At 48.7% G+C, this 22,825-nt stretch overlaps 1 protein-coding gene across 6 annotated transcripts in view; it reads right to left on the reverse strand.

Annotated features, from left to right (window-relative positions):
* The window catches only part of LOC136369591 (histone-lysine N-methyltransferase EHMT1-like), a 115,810-nt gene that overhangs the window by 66,362 nt on the left and 26,623 nt on the right, over positions 1–22,825 (reverse strand). The window contains exon 1 of one of the 6 annotated variants that reach the window (XM_066332492.1): positions 10,167–10,248. The exons of 2 other annotated variants lie outside the window; for them this stretch is intronic. In XM_066332492.1, the coding sequence (XP_066188589.1) occupies positions 10,167–10,172 (6 nt within the window). In that variant the 5' untranslated portion in view covers positions 10,173–10,248. Of the gene's footprint in view, positions 1–508; positions 837–4,185; positions 4,433–10,166; positions 10,249–22,825 lie in introns of those variants that run through there. 3 more of the 6 variants (XM_066332488.1, XM_066332494.1, XM_066332501.1) reach the window with 3 other exon arrangements.

Below are 22,825 nucleotides of genomic sequence, written 5' to 3' on the forward strand. Positions count from 1 at the left end.
TCAGAAACACCCAGGCCCCAGGAAGTGGCTGAGCCAGGACAAAACCAAGAGCACCAAGAGGAGCCTGGAGCAAGCAGACTCCAGGGGAGCTGGGAGGCAGCTCACCCCCATCAATGAGGCTCAAGCACTTCTTCAGCCTCCACGCTCCTCTTCCTCCCACCCCAAAGCACCGTGGCCAGCGGAGCAGGTCCCTGTCCCCCTGCCCATCCCCATGGGGCCCAGCCAAAGGGCACATGGGGCAGCAGACGAAGGGAAGCCCCTCGTGGGTTCCCATGGGACCACGAGGACCTGGCTGAGCTGCCCACACCACCTCCACCTGGGTCACCTCTGGCCATGGAGAGGCCGAGCAGCGAGACAGCGGTGCCTGCGAGCCGGGAAAGCGGATGGGGAGAAGGGAAAGGGGGGAAATAATAAAATAAAAAAAGACAAAATAATAATGAAAATAATCATTATCATAAAAACTTGCACCCTCGGGCCTGTCCCTCTAATAACTACAGCAAAACCTCACCAAGGCCTTACTCTGCTGGAGGGCGAGAAAGCGACAGAGCGCTGCCCAGCACCGAAGTCCTGGAGGTGGGAGATCCTCACACCCTCTCCTCCATGGCCTACGGGCTTCGTCCCCGGCGTGGGGCCTGCTTTTTCTGCTCTGTCATTAAGAGTGGAGCCTGGTCTTTTCCTTCAATCCCAAGAATTGCACGGAATTAGATCATCTTTCTGGCTCGCCTCCCCCTACAGGCAGCTCCCGAGCATGCTCAGCGCGGCCGTGCTGCCATTTCATAACCGCATTGTTTACGGACACACGGACCTGCCATCTTTTGACAGCGGCACGGGGCCCCTGCCCCGAGCCCCGCCACGAACATCCCCCCGGGGAAGGCAAACGCTGAAAGCATGGAAAACTAAAACCCTTGGGAGGTGATGGTGCTGGGTTTCTTGGGGTTTTTTCGGATGGTTTTTTGTTTCTTTTTTTTTTTTTTCCTCCTTTTTTCCCCTCCTTGATTTAGGTGGAAATCCACCTGCTTTGGAGGGAGAGGTTTAACCCCCGTGGGGGCCGTGGGGAGGAGGAACTCACAGGGCTCAATGCAAAGTGCCAGCCATGGTTTTTAGCTCCTTCGAATCACAACTGTGCTTTGATGTCACCTAAAAATATAATCCCCAGCCCAGTCTGCCATCCTCTGCCGAGCCTTCCTCCGTGAGAGAAGGGGTTGGAAATATGGTATTTCCCTTAAATAAACAAGTTGGCTTAGTCCCAGCACATACACTTTTCTCCTTTAAATGCAAACCAGAGTATTTTTGCAGGCACGCAGGAAAACGAGGAGAGGAGGAGGGGAAATGTTCCTCATTTAACACCAAGAACTCCATGAAAAGCCTTGCAAGGTTGCTCAGAGCCCCGCTCCATTCCAGCCCTCTCCCTGTCTGTGCTGATCATACTTCACAGGTGAAAGCAGCTCTGACTTATGACAGAGAGAAAATGCCAGAAGAGCTGGAGGTTTCCTCATCCTTGGAACAAGGACAAGTTGTGAAAAGCTTCCTTTGCAAGAGCCACCGTGCTGCTCAGGCACAGTATGGCAGCGTTGCAGGGAGGACACTTGCACGTCAGAGCTTCTTAACCCCCACTGCCTCGACCCTTCTCCACATCCTTCCCCCTCCTGATTGGGACTGAAGGAAAAACACAAATAAATCACCTGATTTGGAGGAAGCAAGCTGTTGTGTTGGAGTCCAGGGTATTTTTTAAAAGCTTGCTCAACGTTTTCTGCCCTTCCATATTTTCCTTTTCTTTTTTATAATGGATGCTTTCCAATTAGCTCGTACAGTTTGAGAGCTTCGCTCCTGCTGCTCTCCTGACTACTGTAAATCCTGGCAGGCTGCCGTCCTGCTCTGCCCCCCTCCAGGACCAACACCACCCTACAGCAAAGCCAGACACGTATCCTCCACCCAAGAGGGCTTACACAGGCACAAGAGGGACAAATCCCACTGGAAACACGAGGGGCCATAAGGCTCTGCAAAGAGGGGTTGGTGTCAAAACGCTGAATTCAGAGGAGTCAGAAAAAAATAGCTGGCTGAAAATGGGAGTTGAGGATTATAAACTGAGGGATTCGTTTCCAAATCACTGACATTCCATGTCACTGTAGGAACATATGGTCCTCCAAGGCTTGCAAGCAGGGAGCACACGCCGTCAGTGCCCCGAGCCTTTGGGCTGACCCCAGCACACGGTCACTCCCCCGCTGCGGCCATTCCTCCATTCCTCCACCACTCTCAGCTCCACGAGCGCGAAGGCGAGAAGGAAAAACTTCAGGAAGAGCAGCAAAAGGAAAACAAAGAGCAGCAGCAGGAATCAAGCCAGCCCTCCCCCAAACCAGCTGGCCAGGAGAATGAAGTTCTTTAAAACTCCTTGTTTACCTGAATAAAACTACTCGATGCCATTGCATGAGGTGCACACAATCCTCTTCCCTGAGGAGATGGCACCACATGGGAGAGCTCCTGGGAGCCAGGTCATGGAGCTGCCTCTGCCCCCTGCCCAGGGCTGGTCTCACAGAGGCTGAGCTGCAGGAATACGCCCCGTGTGTGCCCTAGAGCCTAGTCCTACCCAAACATATTCTGGGATGAGAGCAGGAGCTCGTGCTGGCACTGCGCAGTCAGTTAAATACATGAAACGGAACAAAACCAAGACCCAAAGGCCCCACTTTGGGCCCTTAACCCTTGCTGAGAAGCAGTGCCAAGCCCAGACCTCGGCAGCTCTCCTCTCTCCAAAGTAGGTCAGGCTTTTCTGCGTCTCTGCAGACGCTTCCAAAGGGCCCCAGCCGGCAGGGACACAGCGTTGGGCGCTTTCGGCCGCTGCCACACCGGTGTCACCCTGGTCACCGCCACACAGGAGCACACCTCACACACCTCAGAGGGTCTTTGGTTGTCTCCTCAGCCTTTATCAAGGCCAAAGCCCATTTTCTCCCTGGGTGGAGCTGCTCAGGCAGCAGGTCAAGGCCTCAGCTCTTCACTGTTAAAGAGAAATCTCATCTCTCTCCTCGTGACTTCTGGTGCCTTTTCCTTTTCTTCTGGATGATGAACAGCGAGCACATTTATAGTCCAGTGGAGACACGATAGATATTTAGATTAGGTATCACAGATTTTCCTGTGTAAGCTCTCTAATCTTTTAAATGCCATCTTCACATTCTGCTCCTTGATTGAAAATTCAATATTGTGCCTGCATTGCAGCTTTGAGGGTCTCCCTGGAGCACAGCAAGCTCAGGCCAGTGTTCTGCAGGGGTGTCCGTGCCTTCCATGGCCTTGGGATCTTCTGTGTCCATCCCAAATCTCAGCGAGGTCTCTTGCAGCCAACAGAGATCTTGCATGTAACACAAATCACAGAGGAAAAAAAAAATTGCAAGGGCAGAACCAGGGGGGCTGAGATTTAAAATATGTTGCAGGCATGGACCTCCTGCCATGAAATCAACCAGGGATGTTTCCTTTTAATCAGCTGTTTCCTTGGATTGCTACTATGAAAAAAAAAAAAAAAAGAAGAAGAAGAGAGACGGGAGGAAGTCGCCCCAAAATAAAAAGGATTGTTTCTTCCTGGTAAAATATTGTTGGCTCTGGCCTCCACCCAAGTGAGGCATAGGCAGAGGCTGTCAAAAGAGACCGAGTGAGGAGGTGCCATGTGGCCACAGGCCCTCTCCTCCCTTTTAGAAGTTCAGCCTTCGAGCAGCTTGAGCACCCCAGACTTTGCTCCTTTTCCTTCTAAGAGCTACAAGCAGGGAGGGCTCCTTGGAGAATTTTCCAGAAACTTCAGACTTTTAAAGCACAAACAAATCCTAAAATCACCAAAAAAAACACCCCAAAAAACCCCAAAACCAAACCAACCCCAAGCGAGCCTCCCCACCCCAGGAGACAAACGAAAGGCACAAGGACACAAAGCCCGAGGTTTGCCGGCGGGTGCTGAGGCCCCTCCGAGCCCTTGGAACAGCCATCCCAGCAGGATGGGACACCCCAGCAGGATGGGACACCCCAGCCCACCTGCCCTCCCGCGCACGGGGCAGCCGCACGCAGGAATAGCCAAACAAATGAACAAACAACCCCGGCCATGCTTCCCTGGCCTCTGCTCCTCCTCTCCAAGGCTTCTCCTTCCCCGGCAGCACGCAGCCCTGCCCTGCCAGGGCCTCGCCAGGCACGGGAGGTGGATGGACCCTGCGGTACCTGCGGGCAGCTGTTGTCTTCTTCTGGTGAAGACTCCAAGAGTTGCATATTCCAGATCCTCATGAGCAGTGATTCAGTTTCTGCTCATGTGATAAAGCTCCCTCTACAGAGTGAGCATGCCCAGAAGAGCCCATTTCACTGCTCCCTCCACTGCAGCCATTTCACAGAGAACCTGCCGGCTCCAGGGCGTCCATTGGAGCGCGATTATCCCGGGCATCCCGGGGACGCACCGGTAATGCAGATCATCTGTCAACTTTCTGACAGGGCGCCAGGCCTCAAAACTGATCACTCTCCTGAAAAAAAGAGAAAGCTTTTTAAACCACAGTGCTGTCTCGTGGCCTTCAAGAGTAGCACTTGCCTGTGGGAAAAAGAGAGGCAGGAGGGACAGGGAGGGATGTGAGTGGCTTGGGCATGTCCCCGGGCTGATTTTGTTGTGCTTAACAAAGCCCCTGACCTCTGAGAGCTGGGATGAAGGCACATGGGTTAAACTGACGCAGTGAGCAGTGTCCAAGGCAGTGTCGTCGAGATCTGAACTGCTGATCTGAAGAGGAGATCATTTTTGCTTTGGAGATTAATAACCTGACCTGGTACAACTGCCTTTGAAAGGGTATCACAAACACAGTCATGGAAGAGCCGGGGGGGAATGGAATGAAGGGACATCCTCATGGATCCATCCTCATCCTCACCCTAATGAAGGGATAGTTCACTATGAGGTGCAGGAGGTCTAAGCTCAGCTAATGTCAAACCCTACAATACTGCTGGCCCAGCCGGCAAGATAACAGAAGAAATTCTAGCTTCAAAATAAAAGTGTTTGTCTCTGTTCCACTTCACAATTAAGCATAAACTCTTGGCAACCTTCATATCTGCTCAGGCTCCCAGTAAAACTGCCAGAGCAGCTCGCTGGAACATCTGTAAGCAGAGCTCGGCTGGAAGGGATTCAAGGAAGACTGGCATTTATCGGAGGCAGGAGCAGGAGGCTGCTGGAGCCGGGTGTCAGGCTGGAGAACCTCCCCCCGAGCAGGGGGAGGGCGGCCGGCAACCTCGGGGAAGAGGCCAGAAGGAAGAGGAAACTCCGACATGGCCCCGTGGCACCACCCTTGGCCAAAGGAAAAACAGCTTTCCAAAAGAGGAGAGCACAGGAGAGCAACCTCCTGAAGAGAGAGTTCTCTTTAAGAGTAGAAACTACAGCGAAGACAGTGGAGTGTAATGTGTGACAGTGAGCTGGGGAGGGCAGGGAGCAGCCTGCACTGCAGGGAGGTAAAAGCCATCCAAATCCGTAGGGAGCTCTGGAGGAGCCTGGGGATGATGTTTGCCTTGCCCCAGCACCAAGAGAGTCCAGGCCTCAGCACAGCACAACAGCCATCTCTGCCAGGCTGGAAACATCCACAGGCCACGTTTGCTCCAGTCCCAGCAGCTCTTTTACCGCAGTGGCCAGGCACAGTTGCAGAGCTGCAATAACTAAAGCAGCAAAGAGCTGCTACGGATCTCCCTCGGCTATGAGCATGTTGTTTTCCTCTCCACACTCTGGAGAAGTTTCACTACTAAACAGTTAAAACACACAAGGCTAAATCGAGATGATTGAAATTCATAGGCAAGGAGTATTTGAGGTGACAGTATAAAGAAAGGATGGCTCTTTCACCCACCGGGTTTTTGTTTGATGTGAATCTTAAGTTTTAATACACACAAAATGAGATTTTCCTGGCCTTCCTCTCAGTTGCTGAGAGGTGTAGAGGTAACTCATTTAAAGACAAATTCAAAAATCCCCAAACAAAAGCAACAAACCCCAGCTATGCAGAGGAAAGTTGCATTATCCACCGCATCAAAAGATTACTGTACTTCAAACCAAAGATGGCTTTAAAACAGCTGACGTGCTGCCCTTCCTTGCAGCATGAAATTACCAAGCTTTCATTAAGAGCCCAGAAATAGAAACGAAGATATTAACAAAGGCAGTGTCAATGATCCACCACAGTCAACATTCCCTTTCTGAGATAAAATAACACCGGAGAACGGCGGCACAGCCACAGCCTCCCCACTGCATCTCCACACCAGACATGTTTTCACTGCGGAGGTTAAATATACACTGAGAGCAGATGCTACCAGAGACGCTTTTCACATCTCATGGCCATCCTTGAAAGCACTAAACACTGTTTAGAAACAAAAAGGGAAAAGCAGAGCTCATCGGGGCACTGCAGATGCTTCAACAACCAACTTGAGTCAAGCGATCGATCGGAGCCGTAGCAGCATCCCGGCCGTGGGGGATGCCTGGGTGTCAGTCAGTGAAACCTCACATTTCTGCCATCCAAAAGGGGCAAGAAGCTTCCAGGGAACAGCCACTGGCAGTGGGAGAAGTGCCTCCTGCCCAGGACCCCCCTGTCCCCCCTTGGCGGAGGTCGGGTGCTGCCCACCAGCAGTCACAGTCCTTTTTCCAGGCTGGCTGTGGGAAGAGGTTTTTGCTGATGATGGAGGATGAGAACAGGTCCGTGCCCAGAGATGCTGTGCCTTATTTAACCCAAGTGCTCTCCAGCAGCCTTCCCACCACGCCCAACACCCCACTTTCCAAACATTCCTGCCAGGGCCCACAGATTACAGGGTATTTTCACTCCACGGCTCTCCAGCCTCCCTTCTCTGACTGAAGGCTCAAACACCCCTTCTAGAAATCCCACATTTTTAGGAGGAAGGGAGCAGCACAAACACCTCCCCTCACAAAGGATGCCAGGTTCCTCAGGGCTCTTACTTAATGACACCATTAAGTCCAGAATTTTCACAGCTCCCTTGCAGGGGAAGCCCAAGTGGGAGGCAAAGGGAGGCTTTTCTTTTTATGGGAGAACAATATTTAGCTCAGCAAATTACAGAGGGTTTTCCTTATTTCCTTTTTTCCATGAGGCTCCTCTTCTTGCAGACCCTCCAGTTGATCAAATCTGAGGCTCCCTTTCAGCCTCCTCAGAAGCAATCCCAAAAGCTGAAGGGACTTTGGGTATGAGATGAGCATTTCTGCAGGAATCCTGATTGTTTCTGCACTGCTGTAAATCATTCTCCAGCTCCATCACAAGCTAGTCAAACATTCCTGTTGCTCTTCTACTGTTATATGCAACATTTCTTAATCAGAATGTCCCAGGACACATTGGGTATCCCCAGCACCCTCCAGGCTCAGGTAACAGCTTTGAAAGAAGAGGCAGTCATTAATGCATCTTTTGGAATCAGAGCTTTCCCTGTCTTTCAAAACCTGGTTTTATTCCCCCAAAGCTTCCAACCATCTCCCTTCCTCCCCCCTTTTTCCTCAGCAGAGTAGAAAATTGGTTTTATTTAATAGGAAACAAGAAATATTCCTGGGCATGCTGCATTGAGTAAATCATACATGCTAAAAAAAAAAAAAAAAAAAAAAGGCAAAGAAAAAGAAAAAAGATTCTCTTGGACAGCAATTGAGATGTGAGCTCTCTGGGAGATGTTGCTATGTTTTGATAAGAATATGCGTTGAATATTTCATTTACAGGGCAATCCTAGAACTTTATTTAGCAGCATATTGGCCAGACAGCTGTAATTTAGAACATACTGTATTCCTAACAGTTCCCAATTATAAATTCCTTCAGCTTTAACTTACAGTAACCACAGCTCCTTCTATTTTGGAGCTCTAAATCCACCATTTCTCCCCTTCATTCAGCTATGGCATATCAAGAGCTCCCACAGTACAAACACAGCCTTGCTGGAGAAGAGTCCTAAATCCAGCATTTTCTAACCCCAGCACATCAAGCAGGCTCATGCTTCCAGCACTCTCCCTGCTCCACAGACCAATGTTTTATTGGTTTATTTGGGGACAGTGGCCCCATTTGTCAGTGCAAAGCCATCCTGCAGTGCCCAGCCAGCAGCAGGCTGGGAAAATGGCTGCTCACATTCCATCCTCCTCCTGCTGCAACAAGCGCTGGAGATCCTGCCAACAAGCCTCACGTGTTCAGCGTGGCCCTGTTCTTTGACCTCACACCTATTTTTTTTAAGGATTAAGGCACTGACGTGAAAATAAGCAAGTTCTTCACTAGAGGAGAATCGGTGCTCCACAAAGCCTTTGTGTCTCTCCCCAGTTCATGAGCTCCTGTGGAACAGCGCCTGTTGACAGCTCTCCCAGCCATCCTGCTGACTTTATCAAATTTCTGCAAGGAACAGAAGGAGCAGATGAACTCTGCAAAAACAAAGCTCCTGCCTCCATGCAAATATCCCTGGTTAAGAGGAGCGGAGAAACAGAGCGAACGCGATGTGTGTGTGGAGTTGGCTCCACAGACGCTGCTTCTCAGCAACTGCCATAAGGTGGCAGTGGGTCTTTAAGGCTACCTTACACCTTCCCACAGCACAATAGGAACAGAGCACACCAGTGGGTTTCCAGCAGCTGAAGCTGATTAAGTCAGATTTCCTCATCAAGGGAACCAGGCCCTACATGAAACCTTGGGGCTGAGATCACCTCCACTGCCAGAGTTACACAAGGAGGAAAAGGCACGGGGTTCAATTCTGCAAAGCCGTAAAAGCAGCCCCCATCTGAACCAAAGGAAATCAACCCCTTTCCCCTCTTGCTGTACATTCACGGCGCTGTTTGTTTTACAGAAATGCTCCTCTTTGTGCATTCATCCAGTCATAAACAAACCAGTGACCATTAAAGAGTAGAAGTTCTGCCTGGCCAGCAAGCTGGGCTCCAGCAGGATTTATGCAGGGAACATAAAAGCCAGCCCAGCAAGCAAGCTGGTCACCAGCTCAGCACAGGGCTGATGCAGCAAAACAGGCCCAGAAAGCACCGAGGAAGAGTTGGGTTCACAAGAAAGATGGAAGCAGGCAATGAAACAGGCAAGTTACTGTAGGTAATGAAGTGACTCGTCATGCAGAATGCCCATCACCTGGGACACAGCAATAAAATCAAGTCTCTGCCAGTCACCCCCTGAAGCATGCTGTGAAAGGCGGCCAGAGGTGCCCTGAAGGAAGGGCTGATGTACCTCACAGCACACAGACAGCCCATGAGCACAGAGATTTCTGCTCAGGAAGTCAAACACAATAACTCTGTACCACCCAAGGATTCACTGCGCTGGCAGAGCAAACCCCTCGCCTTACCTGTACCTACAGCCAGGCCAGAACACAGGTGAGCCCCCCGTGCCACATCTCCCATGTGTGAGGGGACAGGGCAGAGAGAGCTGACGTCCCCCTGCTCCACACCAACCCAGAGCTCCCCTACACCTCGCTAACACAAACATCCAGAGCCAATGTAAATGTTTTACTGGCACCTCACCACGCAGCGTGCTTGTACAACAACTGGAGTCAATCGGCTCATGCAGCACATACCTGCTGGTGCTTACACATTCCTTGTAAAAAACTGGCAGCCACGGGGGAAACCCAAGAGCCCAACTGAGCACAACTCACACTGCCTTCCCCCAAACCCAGTCACCAACACGTTAAAGAAGCACAGAAAAATCTCTCAGCCAAAGGAATAAACGTGCACATTCCCTCCTGTCCATGCCAGTTTGGAGGACCTGATGTGGCAAGGTTTGTTTGCCACCACTGGAATGCAAAATAAGTTTGAAAAGGGGAGTTTGAGTTTACCATTCCTTCACCCTCCCACAATCCCAGCCGGATCTGGGTTTAAACTGCTCAGAGCAGCTCTGAGCCCTGCGAGGCTCCCCGTTAATTATAATTAGCGCCCGAGCCCACGATGAGACGCAATCACGTGCCTGCCAATATGAAGGCTCAGCCCTGGCTGCAGCCCCTGCCTGCTGTCACCTCATGTCACCGCCCTGCCATTGCACAGGTCCCTTCTCCACGCAGGCCAGGCAGCCAGCAAAGGTCAGTATTCCAAACCCCTCCCCGCGGACCTGCAGGAAGCGTTTGAAGCCATCTCGTGTCAGTGGTTTAACTGCGCTGCTCTTGAATCAATTCCAACAGTTTGCACTCCATCCTGTCTCCTGGCTGCCCCAGCCCAGGGGCACGGCAAGGAACCGATGGATCTGCCCTACCTCCATCCCGGCTGCGGGTCCCTCCAGGTCCTGACTCCAGGCCTATCCCTCCTCCAGCCACAAATCCATCTCACTCCATGGGTGCAGCCTCCACCCCGGAGCATGCTCAGTACGGGCTGATCTTCAGCCATTTCAGAGCTTTAATGAAATGTAAGCATAAGGAAGTGTCATTAGCAAAAAAAAAAAAAAAAAAAAAAGAAAAGGGGAAAAAAAATAAAAAGGTGCAGGATTCATCCCGATCCGGCCAACCTTCCTCTTCCCATCCTCTTGTCAAGGAGGTGAAGCTCTCGCTGCAGGGATCGCAGGCATTTTTAGGCAGCAAGCACCTCGTTTTAGAACAAAAGCAAGGAAAATCCTGTCTCAGGCAAGCCTTGTGCAAAAGGAGCATTTCCCAGTGACATTCAAACCAGCCAATTTGTCACTCTGGGCCTTCCACAAATTACAATATTTTCATGAAATACCATTAATATTATTTTTTCCCTCAACGGGCTTCAAGCAAGGCTTTTAGCTGGCAGTGCAAATACTGCTTTCCAGCCATCTTAAAGCTAAACCTACACCAGTCTACCCTGAACCCTTGAAGGTTGTTTTAACTCCATTTGCAAGAAAGTTAAACAGCAGGATGAAAGAGAGGGAAAGAGACTACAGTGTAACACACTCCATGCTACGCTTTCCTAAGGACTTGAATTTTAAGAGAGGTTTGTTTTTCATTCATCAGCCCTGAAATTCCTCCATCACTGCCTTGTCCCCTCGATGCAGTAGGACTGTTTCAAGAAAGAATTAATAGAGGATTTTTTTTTTAAAATCCTTCCCAGGTTTTCAAACAACAAGATATGAAAGAGACACAATATTGGAGCGCACTCAGGGAATAAAGCTCTGCATGCTCTGAGTGATGTGCACATGCAGCTTGACTATCCCTTAAAAACTTGCATTTCCCCACATATCCTTTGCATGTCCCCTACAGATCCCTTCCAGCTCACTGAACTACTCCAGACAGCAAAGACAGTTGGTGCAAAAGTAAAGCTTTGCCAGGGCAAAAAATTGGTTATTCAATCCCAACAAAGTTGGAACATATATATCCTGTTCCTCATGTTGGGCCCAGGCCAAAACCAACTGTGGATGTTGAAATCCGTGAATTGTGTGTGCTCTGCCGAGCGATGTTCGCTTCCCGTGGAACACGAGCACTGTCTGCTCCAGAGCTGGAGCTAGAGGAAAACTCAAAATTAAAACAAGTGACTTTATCAACACAGCATTTCAGGAAACACCAGGGAGGCAGCTGAACACCAAACCAACTTTTTTCCCGAACAAAACTTCCACAGGAATCTCAACAACGCTACAGCCCTTCGGTACAATGCCACCAGCCAAGTTCAAGCCAAGATTTTCAGCAGGCCCCAGCACACCTGTGCCAGATGCACTACGCAAACAACTCATGATGCTGTTCTCTCATCCCTTCCCTGATAAATTCAGCCCAGTCCTCAACACCAAGGCTCAGCTTTTGAGCAAATTCTTTGGGCCCGTGTCCGCCTCGGGAGCGCCAGGCAGCCTGGCACGCCAAGCGCTGGCGAGCTGCTTCTGACTAAAATATTTTTAGAGCACAAAACATTTGGTAAAGTGACCCAGGATAAACCACGCTACTTCAGCGTGCTGAGTTCTGCTTAGACCTCTCCTCCTGCTGAAGGATGTCACCAAAGGCCATCTGGCCCCAGGCTGTCCCTTCCCAGGGACCTTCAGCAGAGCAGTTCCCAGGGCAGGATCAATTCCCTCCACCCGCACTGGGCAATCCCAGACACCGCCCAGCGCCTTCATTAAGCACAGATTGATAAACCCTGCCAACAAATTCTATTCCCATCCTCTGCCTTGCCTGGAAATTGGAGGTAGTTTAAAAATAATATTCAGACCATAAAATCCCGAGGCATGTCTGCTGAATCGAGCGGTGTTTGCATCTCGCACAGCTCAAGCATGTCAAATTTGTTTCCTTGGAAACAAAGACCAATTTGCAAGCATTGCTTTCTTCCCTTGTTTTTATTTTATGTAACGAAGACATCCATACCTGCAGCTCTTGCTGATACAAAGGAATTAAAGCAGATTCACCTACCAACAGGGTTCATAAGAGAATTATTAATGTATTTCACTAATGAACCATTGGTTTGCTGCACTAAGGGAAAACCAGAGTTCATTACTATTTAAAAATCCTGTTTTCCCTCAATGGATGCGCACCCGAGGCACACAGCATTTATATTGTCTCCTTGGGGACAGGTATTAAAAAACAGCAAAGCCCAGAGTGATTTCCTTACCCTGGGCTAGGGATGGTGGGTCCAATCTAAGAGGGAAATCCTGTCCTGCTCCTGCCACATCACTCCAAAGGACACACAGCTCAAACACACCTGCCTCCAACACAGGCTGAAGAGTCAACACAAGCTTCATAAAAACCAAAAGTGATAACCTTGTAGATATGTTTTGGCAGTTTTAAGCCCAACTTTTCCCCGAGACACACAGTAGGGAAGAGGCAAGCCAGACCTGTGCAGCCATAACTCTTCTCTCAGGCCCACTCCCACCAGATCCTCCTGGGGAAGGCAATAAATCCTAAAGCAATGACACACAACCTCTCTTGTGAGGGCATGAAACAGGAGGGAGGGCAAAAGTGTCACAGCTGAGTTATCCATAGGCTCATTTCCAAAGGTAATCAGTGCCCCCAGCCTCCAGAGCCTCTGTCAGGACCTCAGCACCTCTCACAAATGGCACAAAATGGACACATGAGGACAGCAAATAAAATTATGGCTCCTCAAACACTCTTTCTCTGAGGCCTGCTCAGCACTGAGGTCATTCCCAGCACGCCTGGGCTGGGCCTGGGTTGCAATCTCCATTTGATGAGGTGACCTTCACATCCAAGGGAACAGAGCTCCAGACTTCTCCTGCTCCTGTTAGGATCACTGGGTAGAAAAAGCCATGGGAGCTGCACTAACAGGAGGTGGGAGGTGCAGGAAAACCCTCCTTCCTCCACACAAGGACAAAGCCTCACCATTCCCTGTCCCTGGAGAATCCCAGAGTTATCACTGGAGCCAATGGCCAATCAGCACCAAATTGATATGAACTGTGGACGCTTCACACTTCGGGCCTTGGACCCCAACCTTCCAAGTCTTCCAAAAGAGTCCCAAGGCCACTTTCCTGACAGAGGAGCCTTGCTCTCCTCTTCAACATTGGCCCACAGTAGGACCAGCCACCTGGAGGGCAATCTGTAAACAAAATGCACCATAAAACCCTCAAACCCTGCAAATGTCCAGCAGAAATCCCTCAGGGTCTCACCCTCGAGCTGGAAAAATTAAGTATTTTTTCAGTACATTGACTTGAAGAGCACTCAGCACCACCAGCTCAAGGTTCCAATCCTGCTGCTGTCCAGGAATCCTGGAGACAAATCCTCCAGACTACCAACAATGTGCACCCTTTCCCAAGTAGTGTAATTATTAAATTTTATTCCAACCAATGCCACAATCTGAAGGAGTTTTGGAGACTATTGAATGAATTCTGGGGGAAAACCAAGAAAAAACATTTAGTTCTTCCTGATCAAAAGCAGGGCAAATACTAAAAAGAAATCTAAATATCACTGGGTAAAAAAGAACCTGATAGGTACACGGTGATTTGCCTAGAGATACTGTAACAATAATTAGAATTTTATAAAGCAATTTATAATAAAGATGGGAATAGTAGGCGATATTAATGTATCTGTTTTTGCTGATGGGAAAATCAAGGTTTGGAGAATTAACTGCCAAAAATTTCCGCAGCAGTTCTTCACAAATGTAAGGAGCAGAGGAACAATGTACAGCAGAACTCAATGTGAAGTCATGCTCAGCTGCTGATTTACTGAGTCACCTCAACTGGCCAAGCTGGGCCAGCAAGGAATGTGTTTGGACAGCCCATATGAGATGAGTCAAGTTTAAATTCCAGTGAAGTCTGAGCACCTCAAGCTCCCTTGAATAAAATCCTCCATTATTTAAAAACAACCAGAAAACCCCAAACCACATAATGTACGTAACAAACACATCAGCATTTTCTCCCTCGGTCTGATATTCCCTTAACCAACATGTTTTTGGAGGGGAGGGGAAATATTTATGCAGAACAGTGACCTTGCAATCACTAAGGAGCTCTTTATGCCCTTTGCCAAGTTTGAAAGTGGGTGGATGCCATGTGGGTGAATCTGTCACACCAGGACACAGGCCAGACTCATAAAAGGAGCCAGACACGTTGGAATCAACCAACAGGAGCAATAAATTCTGAGAAGTTCCTTAGAAATGTTTTGTCAGATAGCTGGGCTGCAAGTCAAAGCCCTTGGGGCAAGCACATGAGCTCCATTATGGGGTTTTAATGCAGATGCACGAAACACCTGGCAAAGGCTTGGGCAAAAAGATGGCATCAAACAAAAGGAAATGTGGAAATAGAGGGAGATGACACCACTTCCTATCAAATTTAACTATTGCAGGTGTGGGAGGGACAAGGAGCTGATAGATGCTGAGGGCCCCAGGTGTGTCTGGAGACCTCTCAACTCAGGTTTGAATTTGGGGTGACATTCACGGGATTTATTTTAATATCCAAAGCATAAAACCATCCTATTTGCTTGGGCTCCCAGAGCCACAACACTACAGCCTTGCTGTATTCTGGAGGACAGAGGCAAGGACAGTCTGTGGAGCTCAAGGCTAAGATTGACGAGCTCATTGTGATGCTTTCCCACAGGAAAAGCTCTGTAGAACAAAAAACTAAATTTTATATCAAGAGTCACACACTGATTTGGGGTGGTCAGTTCAGATAAAGATTTTCAAATCTATTTTTAGAATCACTGAATATCCTGAGTTGAAGGGACCCACCAGGATCACCCAGCCCAGCCCCTGTCCCTGCCCAGAGCCCACCAATCCCACCCTGGGCATCCCTGGCAGCGCTGGCCAAAGGCTCCTGGAGCTCTGGCAGCCTCGGGGCCGTGCCCATTCCCTGGGGAGCCTGGGCAGTGCCAGCACCCTCTGGGGGGAGAACCTTTCCCTGCTCTGCAGCCTGAGCCTGCCCTGGCCCAGCTCCACACCATTCTTCAGGAAGAACATCTCCTCCCCGTGTACAGGCGTTACAGCAAGGGGCAAATGGTCAGCACACTTGAAAATCAGGCAGTGGTTTCACAACAAAAGTTAAACCACTATTTCAAAAATAACTTCCCTCCACTTCTCCCCCCTTCCCACCCCCCTATATAAAACCCATTCATTTGCCTCACAAGGAGGCACAGAGCTTCATTTTGTTAACATTTCAAACTGAAAGACTCAAAATACAGTGAAACACTAGGAAGAAAAAACCGAACAAACCACAAAATGCTGCAATAACAAGCAGCTCTCTGAGCTGTGAACCAGAGATCGGGAAAGATGAACTTTGCAGAACGTCTGCCCAGCAGCCCCTTTCCTCCTCTGCCCACTCTTGGCCACAGGAACCAGAATCTGTTTGGGAAGCAATGCAAGGAAAAATAGGATTCTACCAGGGAGAAGTTCTGCACACTGAGAAAAAGACCATTTGCACTATTTTTGTTATACAAAAACCAGGAAAGAGCTGTACAGGGCCCAAACTCTCCTTCCCAGTGCTGATCTGCCGAATTCAAATGTGCCTCGAAAGTATGATGGACCTTTGGAAGTTTCTCCTCCACTCTCATAAAGCCTCACCCCAGAGGAAAAACAACCGGAAGTCATTGGCTCTGGTTCAGTGATAATACAAAATAAAATAAAATAAAATTAGACAGGCAACGAGGAAAGAAAATAAAACCTGAGTATGTCTCTTCTGCCACAGGAAGCCAAATGCCAGCCTTGATCACTCCTGAGCTCCAGTTAAACAAACTCAAGGACTGCTGGAGTCAGCTTCCCTTCCTCCAGCAGTTTTGTAAGACATTAACTCGGTAGCTGAAAGCTCTGGAGTTTCACAGGAAACTTTTCAGCAGCTGGATCATGACCTCGAAGCCAGGCCCAGAGCAGTGCACCAAGGCAGCTTTAATAATGACTCTGCTGCACTTGGGGAATGGAGCTGCAGCAGTGTTTTCATGCAAAAGCCATGAACAACCAGCCAGGGGGGCAGAATATGGCCCTCCAAAAAAGATCTCCAGGAGTCCCTGCCTGGGGGCAGCTGAGGACACACAGCCAAGCCCCAGCAGCAGAGAAGGGATGTTCACAGCATCACCCACAGCTGCAGGATGATCCTTCTCCAGACCCAGAGTGGAGCCCAGAGCCGCTGCATCACCTGGCCAACATCCCTCAGCTTTTATTGCCTCCCTGGTGTGTTCAGCCCCCAGGACTGATGCCATGGGAGCTGTGGCTCTGCACTGGGAGCCACAGGCATGGACAGGGCTTGCTCAGGACACTCCAGAACAATCCCAGACATGGGAAAGCTTCCCAATAAAAGTATCCTCATTTCAGCTCAGAGATACAGTGTTTCAAAAACCAGTGAGGAAGTCAAATCCTTCGCGATCTCTCCCCTGGATGTCACCCTGCCCCGTTCTCCCACCCACAAGGCCCTGGCAGCCCCACAGGGACAGAGAGGGACCTTCCCAGGCAGCTGTCCCCTCCTTCCTGGATCAGGCACCTCAGATCAACACAAATGCTTCTAAGCTGTGAGCACGACATTCCCATCCCCATGGCATTTTCCCCTCCTTTAAGGAAGGGGAAGGCCCACTCAGGTCATGGTAACAACATCAGCCAGGTGGATACAAAGGGAATATCCCTCAGGTACTGCCACCAGCACTGCACTATCTCTGATATTCCTCTTCCCTGCCGTGTGGAAAACCTGCAAGGCTGGATATTTACAGGTCAGAATGCTGTGACCAGCCTGGAGCACCAATTTTTTTTTCCCCCGAAGTCCTTTTCAGAAGGAACAGCGTTAAAGATCAACACTAAAGCAGCCCAAAGTGCCTCATTTCAAACTACATCTAACACTCCTCTTCCTTTGCACACTGAAACAAGCAGAGCAGAAGATCCTGTAAGGCCCTGCATATCCCTCTGTGAATCTAAACATGCCCCATTCCCAAGGGGGATGAATGGATATCATAAATCAAAGGTTGACTTCAAACACTCAAGACGAGGCTGCAGCCACGGCAATGCACAAGCAACAAAACCCACAAGTACACACAAATCTTCGTGCCACAGCATCATCTGCACACAGCAGCCTGAATGACTGCCAGGTGTTTATTCAGCAGGACTAACCCTGCAAGGAGGGAAGGAACCAAGCCCAGTGATTCAAAGATTTTGTATCCGTTTGTTTTCCCCAGGTTCTTACACCTCATTTCAATCCCGGTAAGGCTGCCCTGCACTCAGCAGTTGACTTCACCTTCAGTCAGTCTGCTTGGGAAGAAGGAAGGTTGTTGCCATCATTTTGTTTTAAAGAGCTACTTCCCCGTGGATCCAGCTGTGCTGCTGTGCACATTGCAACAGGATCCTTCCACAATTAAGGTCCTCAGTCTGTATCTCATTGAAAAACTCATCAAATATTTTGTCATGTATTTTTCTAGGGGTGAAAGCCAAATTTTGCAGGAAGAACCAAACTTCACCATGCGCGAGCCCTCCAGACTTACCATGACCCAAAATCTAGCCAAGTACAACTCATTCCTTTCTCACCACATAATTGAGAATTAGATGGAGGCTCTGTCTTCACTGCAAAAACCACATCTGGGCTGAAAGGGCTACCTGAAGATGGCTCACATGAAGGTTAGAATTATATTCTAAGGATCAAATTGGAAATTAACTAAAATTGGCTCTCAATGTCAAAATGTCCTTTTGTCTGCACTGGCCTGCAGTGCTACAATACCCACCTGTCCTGAGGCAAACACGACACCTTTGGCACTGAGGACAGTGTAAGACTGTGACAAAAAAACCATAAAACAAGTGTGGGACACCAACTTACACAGGTTCTTCATCCAGGCAAGATGTGCTTGATTTCCTCTCCCTTCAATCACTCTCAGGGTTTGTGGGAGACCTTCAAACCCACGTGTCTCAGCCTGGTAGAGCCCTGTCCTCTCCACCCTCCCTGAGATGCTACCCATGAAGAAAGGAAGGGTCAATCCTTCCCACTCATCGGGCCATCCACATTCAGGACTCAGGGAACTTCCTTGGATCACTTTTTTAGTCCTTAGACTGAAGGACAATGAAAGGAAATCTTCGCAGCTGCTGCAGACACAACCAGCCCTTTGCCATCCCCACATTTCCCACCTTCCTACCTCCATCCCCAAGTGCCTCCCTTCAACATTTTTTGGGATAAGATTTTCCTGTTTGCAGTTGTTCACACACCCTGATGTCCAGTCCCTTGGAGTTCAAAGCTTCCCCTGGAGTTTCAGAACTCTTTTCCCATCTTTTTAACGCCTGCATTTTCTCATACTTCTGTTTCTAATTTATTCTTTCCATTCCATTTCTTTCCCTCTAATTCTTTCATACTCTCCTGTTGGGGCAGGTTTAAGAATAAGGACCCTGCTGCTGCTTACCTCGAGGTGCAGGCAGCAAAAAGGCTTAAGAGCCTTAATTTCAGACTTAAGATTTTTCTACAAGTTTGGCCTAACTTGTCCTGCCCAGCTAATGATGTTTCTTCATTAAGCACAAACTGGATCCTGTCAGGAAATTCAGTTTTGAGACACTGCCCCTATCCCACATGGAGAATGGACTGTTAAGCAAGTTCAGGAACTCAACTTAGAGAAAAAGATCCTTTTGCAGCAAATAATAAAAATAAAGCTGGTGGGTAAAACAGGAGGTGGCACTGACACCTCCCCTTGCTCACAGCACAATGAGTGCCAGAGCTGCCCCCCTTTAAAAAACTTGTAGTGCTTAATCAAACCTCCCAAAGTTCATAGAATCATCAAGGTCAGAAAAGTCCTCTAAGATCAGCAAGTCCCAACATTTCCCCAGCCTTGTCAAGGCCACCACTAACCCATGTCCCCAGGTTTTTGGGGACACATATTTTTGAACAGGGCAGCCTGTTCCAACTCTTGGCAACCCTGAAGAAGCATTTCCATGGGGAAATTCCTGCTGCTGCCCACCCTGAGCCTCCCCTGGCCCAGCCTGAGGCCGTTCCCTCTCCTCCTGTCCCTGTTCCCTGGGAGCAGAGCCTGACCCCCCCGGCTGTCCCCTCCTGTCAGGGACTTGTGCAGAGCCACAAGGTCCCCCCTGAGCCTCCTTTTCTCCAGGCTGAGACCCTGTCCCAGCTCCCTCAGCCTCTCCTGGGGCTCCAGCCCCTTCCCAGCTCCCTTCCCTGCCCTGGACACATTCCCTCAGTGTTGGTGGGACCCTCCACGTGGTGCATTCCAGAGCCACAAAACTCAGCCACAACTGGGATTGCTGCTGCTTCCCTCCCCAGTGTGGAGCTCTGCCTGCCCTCCCCAGCATTCCCATTGGCTTTTGTGGAAGATATTTTCAGCAATGATCCCATTCCACTGTGCCTTCTACTTCCACTTGCTTTCTTCCATCATGAATCATTAACCATGCCCATTTATCATCAGATAGTTATAGACATACAGCTTGACTTTTTTATATATATAACTTTGCATATGCTTGAAATTAAAAGAACAAAGAAAATTGCACTGAACTTAAGAGGGGGTTTTGGTTTTTTTTCAAAATAAAGCTGCAAAACTATCCCACAGAAAAGTATGAACTTTATACTAAAAAGGGAAAGTCAAACTTGTTTGAATTTTGAGCCTACCAACCTCCCATCCTTTTGATGTCTGACAACAAAGAGGTGTGAATGCTATCAAATCACACACAGGTACAGGCAGAACCATCCTGCTCTGGGCTCATTTTGATGCAGCACAAGGTGGCATGCAATTCAAAAAGCCCCAACACCAAAGACTTTAGAAAACCTGCCCATACACCCCACTCCCCTCATTTTTAACTTGAAATGAGGGTTACAAAGGCGCCAGTGTAGAATTGCTTTGGCAATGTGTCAGATTTAAAATCAAACAGCCCCTCCTGCCCCATGAGAAGCCCTCCCACAGGGATATTTTCTATATCCCTGTTTTATGAACGTGTCCCAGGGCACAGGCAGAGTTTCATGGCTCTCTGTGCCCCCACTCCCACATTCCCAACTGCAAACTCCCTCCTTGGCATGGCTGCATTAAAGCAGGAACAAGGCCCTGCCTTAATATGGGACAATTAACAGCTTGGGGGGGAAATAAATCAGAAATTAATCCTCAGCAAGCCAAAGTGTCCCTGCAATCCAATTCCCTGCTGGGAAGGAGCCCTCCTGCCACAGCACTTCTGGAGCACAGAGGCTCCATCCTGCCAGAGCCACCAGCACAGGGATAAACCAGCCAGGAGCCAGGCAAGTTCAGAGGTGTTTTGTCCCAGGAAATCTTTAGGAAACCCCAAACAGAGCAAAGCATCAGCAGGAAAAACCTCTTAGGGCAAGTCTGGGGTGACAAATCCCTCTGGCCAAGCTGGGTTTTTACATTCCCAACGAGGATTTTGGAGGCCTGCACAGATGTACCCATAAACTCACAGCGTGGAAGGGGGTGAGGAGGATGTTCTGAGAGAGCAGCATCCTCCTGGCACAACACAAATCCATCCCCATCCCGTGGTGGGATGGAGCAGCCAGGAGGCTCAACACCTGGTAGGGTTGAGGAAGCAACTTGAGGAGTGCAGGGACAGTTTTTAAAGCACTCCTGATCATTCCTTGGAATAAAATATTAAAAAACTGCTCATCGAGCGATTAAAATGTGCAAACATTTTGCTTGGTGTTCCGACTGCCACATTTAATATTTCAAGCAACATCCAGGCCAATATTGTTGCTTAATTTAACATAACTGGATCCTGAATGCATTTCTAACAGATTAAACCACAGAAATATCCACATGTTTTAATGAGGATTTGGCACTACTCGGAGCCAAACACATTTTAGCAATATTTTTGGACTACAAATTCTTTCATAAGAAAAGAAAGCCCACTGGTAATGGAACTGCATTCCCTACATTTCAAGCCTCCTTGGATTTATGTAAATTGGAAAACTGAAATATTTAGTGCCATTATAATTCAAGCAACATCTGGACAATTTTCTTTGCCTCGTAAAAGATTTCAGTCAGCTTTGCAGAGGCTCAGGCCATGTTGCTCAGCAGAATGGCTCCTTTTACATTTGCATGCTTCACTTCCATTCTGCAGTTTCTATGCCAACAAGCATTTGTAACTCTTTAAAAAGCACATTTGGAACTGGGGGGAGATGAGGATTGGAAATGTGATAAAGATTTGTTTGTTTTGGGGGGGTTTGTTGATGGTGTTTCCCTAAATCTAAATCATCTCTTTTTTTTAGTTTTTATCTTTTTTTTTTCTTTTTTCTTTTTTTTTTCTTTTTTTTTAAGCCCTAGAAACCTCAAAAAGGCCCAATAACCATCACTGCAGCCATGGCAACTCTTCCACCTGCTCCAAAATGCAGCAGTGGCTTGGTAAGACGAGTTTGCTCAGTCAATTTGATGTATAAAATGTATATATAAATATATATTACTCCAGTTCTCTCTCAAAAGAAAGACTCAATAGCAAACACCACAAATTTAGGTGTCCATCTCCTACTGCAGCATCTAGGCCCTGTGTGAGTTTCCAAATCCCAAGGAAAGTCAACAGAGAGAAGCAGCTATGAGTGAACTGTAGCTCCAAATCCAGGAGTTTGATTTTTAACCAGATTTTTGGAAGTAACTCCTCCCCTTCCTCCCCACCCCCAGTCCCAGACCTCCCAGATGGCTCAAATTTTATATTTAAAGCTCATGCTCAGCGCTGGGACATTACAGGTGCAAGGAGATAAAGGAAACCACAGCCATGAAGAGGCACAGCCTTCAGAGCAAACAATGGCAATGATCTTATAATATTTGGAGAAAAAGCTGTATTTTTTAAAACAGATGCAGCCTACATTGTGAATTCCTCTGCTCCTGAAGTTCCCCACAGGATCAGGTTGGAGCTCCTGGTTAATGAGGGGGATCTACCAGCCCCTTCAATCCTCCCCCTGTGCAGATGTGACACTGCCCTGATGTGCTGGGAGGGGACACGATGATGGAAATGCCGTGCAATAATCAATCTTAATCACAGGACCAAGAGAAAATCACAGAATCATTAAGGCTGGAAAACACCTCCAAGATCATCAAGGCCCATCACCCCCACGTTCACCATTAAACCGTGTCCCCAAGTGCCACATCCACGTGGTTTTTGAACACTTAGAGGGATGGTGACTCCACCACTGCCCTGGGCAGCCCCTTCCAATGCTTTACAGTACCCAAATATGATCAACTTCTCTTCCTTCAGCTAGACAGGACACAGGGAAAGGCAGCCTGGGTGCCCTTGGCCAAAGCAAAATGTTTAACATTGACCAGCTACTCCCCTCCCTGCACAGCCACAGACAATGGAGCACATCAGACAACTCATCTCAGCAGTAGGATTTATTTTTGCAAGAAGAGATCAGGATGAGACCCAGAAAAGGGAAAAATCGTCTCAGGGAGGAGCAGAAGATGAAAGAACAAGATCATCAGTATCATGGTGGGGACTAGAAAAAAGTTATTGATTTTCCAAAAGCTGTCTTGGGTCTCAGGAGAGGGAACAGCCCCCAGGTCCCAAACACAGCTCCTGCTGCACAGAGCCCTCCAGGAGCAGGAGCAAAGGCTACACCTGTGAAACTCCTGCCACCTGAAAGAGGCTTCC

This window comes from Sylvia atricapilla, chromosome 19 (genome assembly GCF_009819655.1).
Source record: "Sylvia atricapilla isolate bSylAtr1 chromosome 19, bSylAtr1.pri, whole genome shotgun sequence".
Lineage (NCBI taxonomy): Eukaryota > Metazoa > Chordata > Aves > Passeriformes > Sylviidae > Sylvia > Sylvia atricapilla.